The sequence below is a fragment of the Pezoporus occidentalis genome, unplaced genomic scaffold (genome assembly GCF_034315485.1).
Source record: "Pezoporus occidentalis ecotype Australia unplaced genomic scaffold, CSIRO_AGI_Poc_V1 ctg1, whole genome shotgun sequence".
NCBI classification, from domain to species: domain Eukaryota; kingdom Metazoa; phylum Chordata; class Aves; order Psittaciformes; family Psittacidae; genus Pezoporus; species Pezoporus occidentalis.
Window position 1 is genome coordinate 13,642,632 of NW_026912778.1, and position 14,249 is coordinate 13,656,880.

At 36.6% G+C, this 14,249-nt stretch overlaps 1 protein-coding gene and 2 long non-coding RNA genes across 6 annotated transcripts in view; 1 reads left to right on the forward strand and 2 right to left on the reverse strand.

The window, feature by feature from the left end:
- Positions 1–5,757: 5,757 nt before the first annotated feature.
- LOC134175217 (uncharacterized) overlaps positions 5,758–14,249 on the reverse strand; it is a 123,847-nt gene continuing 115,355 nt past the window's right edge. The window contains exon 2 of the long non-coding RNA XR_009968930.1: positions 5,758–6,016. This is a non-coding gene — a long non-coding RNA (uncharacterized LOC134175217). The remainder of the gene's footprint in view (positions 6,017–14,249) is intronic.
- Positions 6,645–14,249, forward strand: part of LOC134175281 (uncharacterized) — a 124,091-nt gene continuing 116,486 nt past the window's right edge. The window contains exon 1 of the long non-coding RNA XR_009968967.1: positions 6,645–6,803. This is a non-coding gene — a long non-coding RNA (uncharacterized LOC134175281). The remainder of the gene's footprint in view (positions 6,804–14,249) is intronic.
- SLC7A2 (solute carrier family 7 member 2) overlaps positions 7,797–14,249 on the reverse strand; it is a 50,898-nt gene continuing 44,445 nt past the window's right edge. For 3 of the 4 annotated variants that reach the window (XM_062639309.1, XM_062639232.1, XM_062639384.1), the window contains exons 8-12: positions 11,111–11,213; positions 10,242–10,447; positions 9,767–9,933; positions 8,759–8,867; positions 7,797–8,206 (exon numbers count right to left, since the gene is read on the reverse strand). In XM_062639309.1, the coding sequence (XP_062495293.1) occupies positions 8,019–8,206; positions 8,759–8,867; positions 9,767–9,933; positions 10,242–10,447; positions 11,111–11,213 (773 nt within the window). In that variant the 3' untranslated portion in view covers positions 7,797–8,018. Of the gene's footprint in view, positions 8,207–8,758; positions 8,868–9,766; positions 9,934–10,241; positions 10,448–11,110; positions 11,214–13,959; positions 14,097–14,249 lie in introns of all 4 variants that reach the window. The other variant, XM_062639468.1, reaches the window with a different exon arrangement.

Here is a 14,249-nt window from a genome sequence, read left to right on the forward strand (position 1 = left end):
TGCAGGGCAGGATGAAGACACTGGACTGAGAGGAGGAAAAATAATGGCTGACGGAAGTCACAGGCACATCCTGTAGTAGACAAGACCACAGTTTGGTGCAGGTGAAGTACCTGGGGAATGGTGCCCCTGGCCACAGTTCCAGGGCCTGAGTAGATGTAAGAAGAGCAGAGAATTTACAGATCTTAAAGGAAGTCTGGGCTTTAGCTGCATCCATAATAAAAAAAGAATTAATAGAAGGCATATACATAATGCTCCCTTACCCTCGTAAGTACATACACATGTGGAGTTCCAGACCTGCTTGACTGAGCCTGCTCCAAGACTTCACCCTGGGGTACCTGGTTAGCAGTAAAAGAGCTAGCAGGACCCAGGTGTGGAGTAAAATGATGAAATTTCATGGTCTCTTTTTCATTCTACAGTTCTATTACAGTTCTCAGGGGTTTTATGCAGTGCCCTGAGTACACATCAGCGTAACCTGAACATGTCATCAGTTACGTGTAACACATTAAGCAAAATGATATTTTTGTTGCTACAAGGTATTTTAAAAGTCTTTCCCACTTTAAACTGTTAGAATACCACCAAGTTTTATATTCTGAAAAGAGTGGGGTTTTGTCATCAGCAAAACTGCTAGTTAAAATTCTTATGTGCCTTCGTAGGTCAAATTTCCATTTTCCTTTCACACACATGGTAGGCCAATGATCTAATGATGACTGAGCTCCAAATGTTAGTATATTTTGGAAAACATGGTAATAGTACTTTGAAATAACACTCAGACTGCATTAATTTTAAGACGTGTTTAAGCTGGCAACCTTTTTCCCTGTATAGATGTGTATAATGAAGAAATAAAGTGATTTTTATGAATTTTAATTTTCTTAGTTTTAAATGGGTGTGCCTAAAAAAAAGTTACATTTTCATTTATAGTCACATCAGAAGAACTAATGTAAACCTTCTTGTAATGACCATAGCTCTCCACATGAGTAAACTGGTATATTAAATACATCTTTTCAGCCCAGTGCTTTAAATGTGATACTTGCAGAATGACTTGTTTTCATTTAAATCAGTGGCCATATTACCACTGCTTCATAGGACCATGGTTTTCAAGGTCAGTCTTGGTAAATTGTGTGTACAATCATTAATCATTTGAAATCTTTGCAAGGAATTACATAGAAGTACAGTATACTCATAGAATCACAGAATAGTTAGGGTTGGAAAGGACCTTAAGATCATCTAGTTCTAGTTCATGCTTTTATTCTCCCGATATAACCACACTACTGTTCAAAGTTGAGGGAGTTATTTTCTTTTTCTTTCCCCCCCACCCCCCCCCCCCCAAAAAAAAAAAAAAAAAAAAGAGAAAAAAGAGACAACAGGGTTTTTTATCCATCCAGCTTTGAGGCTAGATGCTGCCAGGGCAAGGCTTGGTGCTTCAGAATGTTGAGCACCATGAATGCTGAGGACTGTTCACTCCCTCTGGAAATCAAGCCTGTCATCAGCTCTGGTTTGGCACCATAAGACACAATGCCCAAATCAAAGGGTGTTATTCTCTATTTCAGTGTCTTCCTGAGGTCTTGGAAGCAAGTATGAAACAAACGCTGCTACTATCCCCATCTCCAGACTACTGCCCCTCTGTAAAATCAGACAAGTTATCATGTTTTTCATTTTAAATGAGTTATGGTTTGTATGATGTCATCACATGAGATATCTGACATACTAATGATAATTTCAGTGTTTACTAAAACTACAGTGGTAACAGGGGTTACAGAGTTAGAGAATTAGGTTACAAGTATGAAGTACAAGTAATATTCAACTTTATTTAAAAAATACGGAACAAATGCACAATCGTTGTCCCATGAAGCACATTTTACAGTAAATGAAGAGCAATGTGATTTCCTTCAGAATTTGGAACAAAGGTAACTAAAAATATCAGTGATTACAGCTGTATTGTGAAAGTGAAAAAACAAGCACCATATTCTTAAATATAAGCATTTTTACATTCATAAAAATTCAAGACTTCTCATTTTGGTAGAGCACTTCAATGAAATATGAATTTGTAGTTTTAAGTTGCATCATAATCATTCTATCTACATTTTGTATGCTCAGCAGCATATAATACAGAAATAATCACTACAATGTACATATGAACAAAGAGAAAAGCTAAAATGGATATGAGCATTACTGTTCTTTAAAATATAACTACTCTTAAAGATATGTAACACATTTCATGCTTTACTTTCTGGTAACACAAAAGAAAAATATCCCTCCTAATCATTCAAATCCTTTTATCCATTGCCCTGACTCCAGCTAAACCTGGTGAAGCTGGAGTTTACTTGGCACCAGGCTCAATGAAAACATACAAACAGAACTTGTCCAAATGACAATAAAAATAAAGATATTTATACACATAGTTTTTTGTAATGCATGTCTATGCACAGAAACCTTCAACTTAGCTAATGTTTTCAAAATTTCTAAAACTCGAAAACTGATCAGGAGATGGTAAAGGCATTATAGTTAGCTTTTGAAAGGTCCAACTACTAAAAATGCAGAGGTTCTCAAAACATATACCAGAAAGAAATACTAAAGGCACAGGTAATTAAAAACAAAATACAAGTATCCTACACTATATGAAATTCCACCTACGCTGTTGTATTTGCCTAACACTGAGTAATCTCAGTGCTTTAAATGAACACACTGCAATTAGTATAGACTTCCTGGCAAGTCTAGAAAGAATTAGGGCCTGAGAGCATTAAAAGGTGCTTTTAGTTTTTCTCTGTAACCAAATAACGCATGCCAGCTGTCATGTGAATTAAATTCCTACTGTACATAATGCACCCCCATATCAAAGGCATCACACCTGATTAAAACAATTGCACAGTCCTGCACAGATTTCTTGCACTGTCACAAATTTCACCTAGGTTGTTCTGCTTTTGGTATCTCAGGATGCTTATGGCACATTTGATATTGGCACTTATTAAAACCTCCATGAAAAAAGTATACCTTTCATTTCTTAAATATATATATAAATATCTGCATTAATTTTAGGGGGAAGGTGGCTAGATTTGTACATTTATCATCTAATAAAATATAGAATATATATTTAAACTTTACCGTATTTTGATTCTAAATTCATTGTATCATTTTAAGTTTGTGGGTGTTAGTAGTTAAATTCATAAGTAAGTACATAAGTTACTCTATATCACTACAATTGACATTTATTACTGATAGCACTCTAACAGCAGGTAATATAAAGGGCTTCAACACATTGTGACATAAACATAATACACACATTTCAGGAATCTAACCAGCATTTGTTGTGCAGGAAAAAAACATACATTATCCAGGATAAAAGACAATGACTTCTAAGATACCTTATAAAATTTCCTATTGCAGGATTTGGACTGGAATACCATAAGAAGATCGTTTCAGTTAACATGAACTATACAGAAATGCTTTATAACTCTTATCCCTCAGAACAAAAAAGATGTATTTGTTCTCCCTTAAATATGCTTTGGCTTACTTTCTTAAATCCAAATGGGTAAGAATAATTCCCCTATCTAAAGGCACATCCAGAATGTACCAATGCAAATAATGTTTTTGGAGGATTTTTTCTACAAAGAAACAAAACCCGAATAAGCTACCTCCAATAATAGATATTTTGAGTTAATATATACCATTATTATCTGTACAGAACAATTTACAGTATCAACAACCATGTTAAAAAATAACAACAATCATTTAATTCCACTGAAGTCATGCTTTCAGCTGCTCTCTCTGAAAATACAGACATACAGTAAATGCAAGAACAAAATCAGGATTTGTTTCATACACAGCTCCTGTGTAAGGACTATCATGCCATGTCCATTGCTCCTGCGAAGTACCACTAAAGCATCTGTAATTTCAAGACTGCGCACACAAATACAGTCCAAAATTAGCATAAATATCTCATTTCTGGCTTGTCGTTTTCTTACTCAGCCACTGCCTAATAATGACTTCAGCTATACACAGGTATAAATAAGCTGTGCACAGTTGAAGCATCTGAAAATACCCCATGATTTCCTTTCATATCTCATTAGTTAAGTGGATAGTTCCTGTGCTGCAGCTGCTCCCATCTGCCTTAACAACATTTGTACAGGCACCTTCTTTTATTTTCATATAATTAATTTCTCTAAGCAGGGGGAGAAATATTCATACAGATGAAATGGGAAACTGTCAATACACAAAGTGCTGACACATCCATTAGCTAAATAAGCTAGAAAATGTATTTTCTGTAATTATTTCCAAAAGTCTTAGCTAAGTCAGAAGTGTATTATATTGACAGAATCCCTTCAAAGGAAAATTCCAGTGCGGTACAGAAGTTATTTTAACCAGTACATCAAAATAACTATGGGATAATATCAGACAGATGCAAACACATAGACAGGCATGCAAACATATATTCTGTATGTTGGGCTTGGGTATGAATGGGGTCTTACTTGCACATCACAGAACAGCAGCAGTTTGCATCTTGGGAGCCTGGCTCGCCTGCTCTGCAACATCAGCAACCATAGGAAAAAGCAAGTCTCTGCCTCCCACACGCTGAGATGTGTAAGGGATTTTAAAAGAGCTGTTTTCCAGTGTAGGCTTGTAAAGAAATCATGAAAAACCTTTACCTGAGCACTCACTTCCACAGCAACAGCGTATTTTTTACAGCTGAGGATTTGAGAGTACTGGGCAAGACAAGTTAAGAATGTCCTCCGAAAGTATAACAACTGAAGAGGCCGTGCTCAACAGAGTTGTAGCTGATGAGGAAAAGCATCAGCTTCTCTATTTCAGATACTTATCAGATTAAAACCAACAGAACATACATTCATTTAATTAGTTTTCTGGTTACTTATTTATAAAACCTTTGTTTTGACATCTCTAAGAATTACTACATTGGGTTCCTTTCAAGAGCCTGGAAAGTCTTACATTTCTACTATTTCAAACAAAAACATACAGTTCTTTTGTCATTTTTGGCATAAAAATAGGCCCCAGTTGAGAACTAAAATTAAAACTAAAACAGCAGATCCAACTGACATAGACAGATCTTTCAGTTACTGAATAGAGGTATTGAAAGTTATCAATAGCTCTACAAACTGCCCTGAGACTTCCTGTCCTTTCCTATCAACCGAATATTTACTTAGCATATCATCTATTTGTGTTAGTCAAATGTGAGATTTGAGTCTTCCTTTAATGGCATTTGTAAAGCCATTGTCATCGGTTGTGATCAATTCTGGATGGATTAGGATATATTAGAAAGCAGTATCCCATTGCCACCTACCCTATAGTTTTTCCTCATCCACTGAGCCCCTTCCGTTTCTGAGGACCACCAATAACAACGGGCCTTAGGACAACAGCAGCTGCAGTTAGAGACGCTGGAAACTCAGTTACAATGCCTCTTAAAATTTTCCTATTGCTACTCCTAATGCCGTGTAGCCAGTAGAGGTCACTGGTGCAACAGCACACATCTATCCACTGGCTGCTGCCAGCACTGCACGACCCTGCTCTCCCAGTACAAGCTGAGAAAGAAGGCATCGGGCTGAAAACCTCAGACCTGCTCCAAGGTGAGATACCAGCCCCGGTATCCCACCTGGTTTTCTGTCTGCAGGGGTTTCTATCAAGAAGTCTTCTGCCATTCAGCGTTTAGGCACACTACTGTTTTACAATAACAGAAGTTGTTCTAATACTAAAAAGTGTTAATCTACTGCTGTGAAAAAGAACAGGAGGAAGACAGAAACAGCTTAACTATTTCCTTTTTTTTTTTTTTTTTTTTTGTGAAATTCCAGCTATTATAAAAAAGTACTTTTCACTGTCAGCCAAAATAGCTCTCATGGCATCTAAAGTTTTAATTGCTAACAGTAGAGATTAACACCAATGATGAGTACTGGCAACAGATGGCAACTCTCCATGAGAAAGTCCAAGACAGGTCATACTTCAGGAAGTAATTTTTATAAATACATTCTTGCAAAATAACATCATATTGTGGAATTCTTCACTGGACTTGAGACTACTACCGGCTGAGAAAGTGTTAAAATGTCTGTGTGCCTTTGATAGGTAACATGACTTATGTTGAAAGAACAGTTTCATTTTCCCCAGCTTTAAAATTATTTTTCACCCAGCTGCAATAATTTGGTTCTTTACATAAATTAGCATTTGGATAGTCTCACAGCCCAGAAAGCCAACCGTATCCTGGGCTGCATCAAAAGGAGCATAACCAGCAGCTCGAAGCAGGTGATCCTGCCCCTCTACACTGCTCTCATGAGACCTCACTTGGAGTATTGTGTGCAGTTCTGGTGTCCTCAACATAAAAAGCACATGGAACTGTTGGAACAAGTCCAGAGAAGGGCCATGAGGATGATCAGGGGACTGGAGCACCTCCCATATGAAGATAGGCTGAGAAAGTTGGGGCTGTTCAGCCTGGAGAAGAGAAGGCTGCATGGAGACCTCATAGCAGCCTTCCAGTATCTGAAGGGGGCCTATAGGGATGCTGGGGAGGGACTCTTCATTAGGGACCGTAATGATAGAACAAGGGGTAATGGGTTAAAACTTACACAGGGGAAGTTTAGATTGGATATAAGGAAGAAGTTTTTTTACTTCTTTTTTACTTTACTTTACTTTACTTCTTTTACTTTACTTTAAGGGTGGTGAGGCACTGGAATGGGTTGCCCAGGGAAGTTGTGAATGCTCCATCCCTGGCAGTATTCAAGGCCAGGTTGGACAGAGCCTTGGGTGATATGGTTTAGTGTGAGGTGTCCCTGCCCATGGCAGGGGGGTTGGAACTAGATCATCTTAAGGTCCTTTCCAACCCTAACTATTCTATGATTCTATGATTCTACCCACATGAATGGATCTGTGGATGTAGGCTTGGCTCACAAAAAATTGCTGTGCTAACATGTGCTTAAGGCTTCATGAAGCGCTGAAATACTGTTTTGACAAGGATTTTTTCCAGAGCCTGGTCCTCTGTTTCCTTAACCTCCCCTTCCATCTGAAAGGAAGGCTGGGATTTTGTGCATTAACTTGTCCTGAGGAGAAGCAATGTGTAACAACTAATCTGAGAAATATCAGCTCTGGCACATGATAAAGGAGAACAGAATATACAGGAATAAATGAGTAGTAAATAAGAAAACTTGATGACTGCTGTATGTCAGTACCAAATCATATAGTCAGGGATAAAATCCTGACCCTTCAGAAATCAAAAGCACAATACTTGCTAAATCATACACCAATGTCACTGTCAATACTGTGAACAACACATTATTTCCCAGATTCTTTTGCAGAAAAAAAAACCAACCCATATCTCCTCCTGGGAGTATTATTTTATACACACAGCATATCTGAAAGGAAAGGAATTCATGTGAGTAGAAATCTGGAATATTATTTAGAGGGACTCAAAGCCTTTGAAGTACCTTTATCATTTGAGTTCTCTACGACTACTGATTAGTAAAGATAAGCAATTACTTTTTTTTTGCATATATATAGGATCTTCTAATTTTTGCAAACTGTAAGATCTGTACAATTACCATTCATTTTGCAGATACTTTCCAGCCTTGTCTGGAATTTGTCTCCCATGTGAATTACTTCTGTAGAAAGAAGAGAGCTATCAGATTGCAACCAAAACACGTAACAGAGATAAGGAGAAGGCACTAAAGACACTTCTGTTCACAATGCAGCATCAAATATTCAGAACTTCTTGAAGGCAGCTCTAAAATTCTTTGTATTTTATGATTGCCCATGATTTTGGATGACAGTTCAAACAATACGTCCAAAATTTTGCTTGCCAAAGGGTATTTCTTTTGTTTTGTTTTGGTTTCTTTTTTGTAGTTTAAATATTAATCTCCATGCTGTCAGATTTGAAACGTTGAAGATGGATTAGCAGCTTGTCCAAAATATCAGACAGGCCTTGTAGTAAACACTTTCAAGAGGCACAACATTGGCAGAAAGCTTTTGAAATTTCAGTCCACAAGTAAAATGTCAACTAAAGGTTTAAAAGACTTGCATGCTGGCATAGATTAACATTCACTTGTCCTTTCATGTGCAAGAAACTGATCACTTTCATTTGCATTTTCAGGTTCATCCACTTCTTCCACAGGGTTCTTTTCTTGCAACCCACTATTTTCTGAACAAGATTCATCATCTCCATTGCTACGATGACCTTCAAGACTGTGTCTGATACCATAGGCAAAGTAAATGAGGAAGCCTTCCAAAAGGAAAAGAGGCAAGTAGTGCATTAAAAAATGGTTAGTTATTACGTTCTCTGGCTGAATATATTTTCCAAAGCAAGTTTCTTCAGGTATCGGAATCAGAGCTCATGCTTCAGGTCTTTCCTGTTTCTATGGAAATTCCACTGCATCATCTTTGTGTAATTAAATGCTCTAGTAGGTCATGGAAACTACTGTCTCTAATTTATATCTAGATTGAATTAATACAATTTTCCACATCTTAAAGAAGAATGACTGGTATAACTGTTTGTAACAGGCTTCTGCACCATTTTAACTCTATTAAGGGAAAAAATGTGGCTTATTGAATTAGTCCTGTAACTTAGATTCTTTCTGTTACCTCAAAAATGTACTTACTTTTTTGACTGCATATAAATACTACTTCTGAAGCACATTCTATTTTTTATGAGAAATATCAGCTTTTATTAAAATAGAATTATTTTCAAGTATTTAAATGAATAGAAACAAATGTTCTAAAATGGGATCAGTGAGTTTTAATATGAAAAGTGACTGAAATGAACAGAAGTACCTACCAAGTGCCATCCAGAAGCTAAACCTGATCCAAGTGTCTCCACTTAATTGTACCATCAAGTAAATATTTACCAGGATACTTAATGATGGCAAAAATGGCACTAGTGGAACCTAAAAGGAAATATTTAGTACATATGTATTAAAGATAATTTCTTGCATGTCACACTTCAGTTACACAACACACACTAGAGGTGACACATCTAATCACTAAAAAAGAATTGAGGTGGATCTTTTATTGGAATATAGTAAAATTTTCTTCTTCACTAGGTTTAACGACCAGTTTCTACATATCTTAAACTCTTGAAATACATTATATTTAACATCTATTCTCTAAGACTGTCTAGAAAAACTTTCCAGTTTGTGCTGAACATATACTAATGAATTCTTGTTTCTACAACTGAAAAATATTATATATATTTTAATATATCCCTTCCTTCTGAAATGCCTCCCAGCTCCACTGGAGTTCTAGACCTTGACCACTGTACATTATTATTTCTAATCTTAGAATGTAAATGAAAGCTGAAAATAGAAAGATTATACTCTGGAGGGTATGAACTATACTGTGGTCTATGGTATTGCCCACAGCACAGACCAGTGATTGTACACTGATCAGTTTCTGAATCATTTTCCAGTTTCTAAATGCTTGAGGTCTAAAATTGCTTGGATCTCAACAATGCATACTTTTGAGGATGTACCTAAAGGAATATCTAGATGATCAGTGCTGTCAGGCCTCCTTGTTACAATAGCAGCTGTTCATACCAACATCAGCGGTACAGCCATTTTCTGCAGCCATGCTCCTATGCATGTTATACATTCTATCTGCAGCAATAAAACCCTTTCTCCAGTCCTGAGAAGGTCTGGACTGGGCTACACAGGCTGATGATTCAACCATGACGATCCACTACTCTTACCTTCACCAAAAAACCTGAAATAGTGGCAGTGCCCCTCTCCCACTTGTTAGAATACATCCAAACTTCTCATTAGAATGACATAGAGAATATGTTATTCACCATAAAGGCCACTTTGTGCTGGTTCTGAGGCTGCCTTTGGATGAGAAGAATGGTAACTATGAAGGATGTCATGAACACAGCAAGAAGGCCAATACTCCAGAGCTCCAAGTTAGCAATGGAATGATTCATGTATGTAGTGAGGACACTCAAACCACAAACCAAGCAAGCTGTGTGAAGACAAAATGATGAAAATAGGAAAAAGGTCACTTAATCTCTGTATTGATGAGGAAGGTAGCTTTAAGAAGAATGATAGCAGGTCTTCAGTATGAAATGTTATTGTGAAAATGCTTAATTAAAGGAAAACATACCACACTACAGGTTAGAGCCATCAAGAAGTATAAAAGCATTCTGCAGAATGACACATTAATTATGACTGAAAGAAGGCATGTTATCACTGGATTTTTAATTTTGCCTTTAGTAAAATTCCATTATTTATGTTAATGTATTACATGAGTTTGGACAGCTGAATACTTACCTAACAGACCCACTAAAAAGCTAACTGTAGTTGCAGTTTGCTCAGTAGGTAAACTGGATGGATTAATCAGCGCCTGAAGACTGAAGTGTTTCTCTTGTATCATATTTATCTGTGATTCACTTACTGCAGATTCCCTTTCAGATGCAGCCAAAGCTGCTTTTTCTGGGGAATATTTTGGTTGCTCATAACTTAAACTGGGTTGGTACCTATGCATAAAACAAAGAACATAGTAGAAAAAAATAAAGCTTACTTTGGGATTTGAAGCAATATGAGTCTAAGAGTGTATTTAAATACTAGGTTATTGGGAGTAGAGGTTTAGAATTTCCCAATTTAGAACTGCACTGCAGCAGCATATATTGTTAGTCACTATCATATATAAACAAACTACGGCAACTCAATTTTTGCTGGGGCTTGGGTATTTTTGGTACATTTTTTAAAGCTACATAAATGCACCAAGGAGTCAGATATATGATCAGTCTCGTACAAAAATAGGTGACAGAGTCTGGTGGTCAGTGGTAGGGAAGGGGAGGGGGCACCTTTCTGACTTGCTTCATGTACTGTAGAGGCCTGATAACTGGCATAAACTGAAATTTTACATCTGCCTTGTTAAAATTTAAGTATATTTTTAAAAATACATTTTAAATAATTCACTATGGAATAACAGAGTCTTTTTTAAAGTGTAAATTATTGCAACAATGAATTTGAACTGAATTAAAGGTGCTTCTTAGTGATTGTTTATACACATATAGCTAATTTTTAACCATTGAGTTATCTAGCAAAAAACACACTCTGTAAATGTCACTTCTGTGTATATACTGACCAACACAAAATAAAACACAGTAGAATACAAAAGGATGGTTTTGACTCACCTAAGAATAAGGACACAGGTTGCCACAAGTGAATAAGCAAGAAGTGTACCAATAGACATCATGTCCACTAAAGCCTTTAGGTCAAACAGAAATGCCATCATAGCTAAAAAAAGGAGAGAAAGGAAAATGCTAAATTTATATGAGGCTGACATAGAATCATAGAATGGCTTAGGCTGGAAAAGACCTTTCAGATCATTGAGTCCAACCATAAGTGCTAAGATTTAACATTAAGACATATTGAGAGATAAGATTTTAAAATCTGGCCACTGTGTAACTTTACATTGTTTTACTGACAGCAGTATGAGTGAAATCATGGTACTCCTTAAAAACTCAGTTTTGAAGTCATCGCCGACATTCCCGAAGCTAATTCCCTACAGCTGGGAATCTTACTCATACAGATAAGCACTGATGAGCCCTACAGTCATGCTGCATAATCAGGTACTTTGTATTGGACTTACTTGAACATAAGTATTTGCATACATGGCTTCTTGAATTGTGGCCACATTAAAAATACATTTCCATAGAATAAGGTTCAGATCCTGCAACAGAATCTCACCAAAGCTGAGAAGATGGATCCCACTGCAAAACTACGGAAAAGTGATCTGACCCAGTAAGTGACCAGTGTGTAAAATTTCTGCTGAGGTGAGAGCGAGCTCTATGTAAAGGGGACTTTTAGGAGTTATCGCAAAAAAAATAGTTTTATAGAGGTTTTTTAATTTATTTTTTTAAATGTATCTTACCAAAAAAAAAAAAAGTTAAGTGGCCTTCAGGAAAAGCCATCAAGTTCTCAGAAGAATTAACATTAAGATCATTGAAATCAGAGGCAGAAACTTCCATGATACCAAGTGTAATTATAGCTGTCTTTGTGTTTATAAAAGTTAACACCAGTGTCTTTTGGATATTATGGAATGTCTTTTTTGTCAATGCTGTTTGCACACAGACACACATAGCTCATAGAGACACTGGCACAAGCCGTCAATAAATGAAAGGCTAACACCAACTGAATTGGAATACATGCGGTCAAAGAACCTCTTAAGATATTTGTATCCTTTAACATTATTGACATGCAGAAAGAATCTAAAAATACTTTATCTTTTGATTCCTCAGTAACCTCAACATCAAAAGAAACTATTGAACATAGTCTTTACACACTGCATGTATATGTACACAGATTTTTCTATATTCAGAAATACTTTATATAATATTTATGTGCTTGTTAATAAATCTCTAGGCAAGAAACAATGGTAGATTAATTTATGGTGAAACCTTGGTCTGACAGAAGAACATTTTGTTATGTGCAGAGTTTTGCAATCATGATTGCCACCTGTGAAAAGGTAAGTCACAGTAATAACACGTGACAATTTGCCTCAGCTATAGTCTTTGCCTGATAACTGTAATTAAGGGGCCAAACACCTAATCTTAATGTTTCTTAAAACTATGAAACTACCCATGCTACGAATGAAAAGACAGGTAATAAAAGCTGTTGCATACATCAGTAACTATTCTGTCAAAACTGTTTATAACCACAAGTTACTAAATATGCATCTTTTTAAAAATAGAAGAAGAAATTACTGCTTTTCCAGCAGTAAAGCTGTCTTCAGGCAAGTTGTTGGCACACCAAATTCCCCAAACCGTCTAAAAGCAGTGCAAGTGATGGCTGCTGCATAGCTATAGTCAGGGCTGTGTAACTACATCAGTTTACCAGCTGGGCAATACGGTTTTCTTTCTCCCCATCATTCTGTGATTTCAGACAAAGATGTTAATTTAATCTCACAGAACTGCACTTCCAAATTATTATAAGGGAGTAGCTCAATATTATGAATTCAAATAACAAAGTCAGAACAATAACATGAATCCTAAGCAATTTATTTGCACTCTGACCAAAAGGAACTGGTAATAATGCGTCATGTGGGCACTATCCAGACAATGCCTGTGCCTTCCCACATTATTGCCAAGTACACAGCATGAGCACTGCCAGTCTTGTGGCGTCTGAGGATGACCCTGACTATAATTATTTTATTTTCAGTTCTGAATTTCTTATTTTATATCAATTTTAGCCAGAGTTGCTAAATCTTATAAAGCATGTATTTCATATTTGAATTACATCTAGAGGTTCCAGTTTTCCTGTGTCATTAGACATCCCACTGAAATGGCAATGAAATTTGGACACAGTTACATGTACCTTTGCAAGAAGCGTGGACAAAACTGAAACACTTACATGTTAAGAATTTCTCTTTGTGAAACATTAGGCGTTGGCAACAGCTCCCAAAATGCTGTTTTGGTAAAGTAAGTGTGCATGTATGTGATACACATATAACCCCCAACACACACACATACCTCTCAACCACAATTTGGTAAACCTATACAAAACCAGAATCATTTTTTTTTAGCAGAAAATGAAAAAAAAACTTTGCATTTTACAAAAAGTTCATCTGGCTGCAAACATAGATTTTTTTTCTCATGTCTTATAATAAAAACCGTGATTTATTTCCCCCCCCCCTTATACATGTGATAAAGATAAAGGTGTACATCAGACAAAGAAACCCTGTGAGAACAGCACAAGCCTAAGGGACCCAGATTAAGTAACCAGTTTATTCACCATACAAGGGGCCACTATTAAAAAAAATACATTAAAAAATCATTGTGAATTCTGTGACATTAAGGACATCACCACCACCATGATTGGTATCATTTGGAATTCCTACACCCTTTGATTACTCAGTAATTTTATTCCCATTGTACATGCAAGGGAAGTTAACAAGCAGCCCTTTTCAAAAATATCAAATACCATGCACGTGCATAGAGTGTTTAAATCTCAGTTTTAAGTAACACGGGCTTTGAGAGCTTACCAGAGATGACCCCTGCTGTCAAGGTGGCATAAACTGGTGCCTGCCTCTTACTCACTTTGGCAAGAAAACTAAAGAGTAAACCATCGCGTGCCATGGCAAACAGAATTCGGGGCAAAGGGAACATAGAGCCGAGAAGACTAGAACAGAAAAATGTATAGTTCAAATACAGGTTATTAAAAGCACAATGCTTTACTGGTAAACCCAACTACACAAAAAGCTTGGAAGAGTTAATGGGTTTGGTTTGGGCTGGTATGGTTTGGTTTGGTATGGTTTTGGTTTAGGCTCTGTGT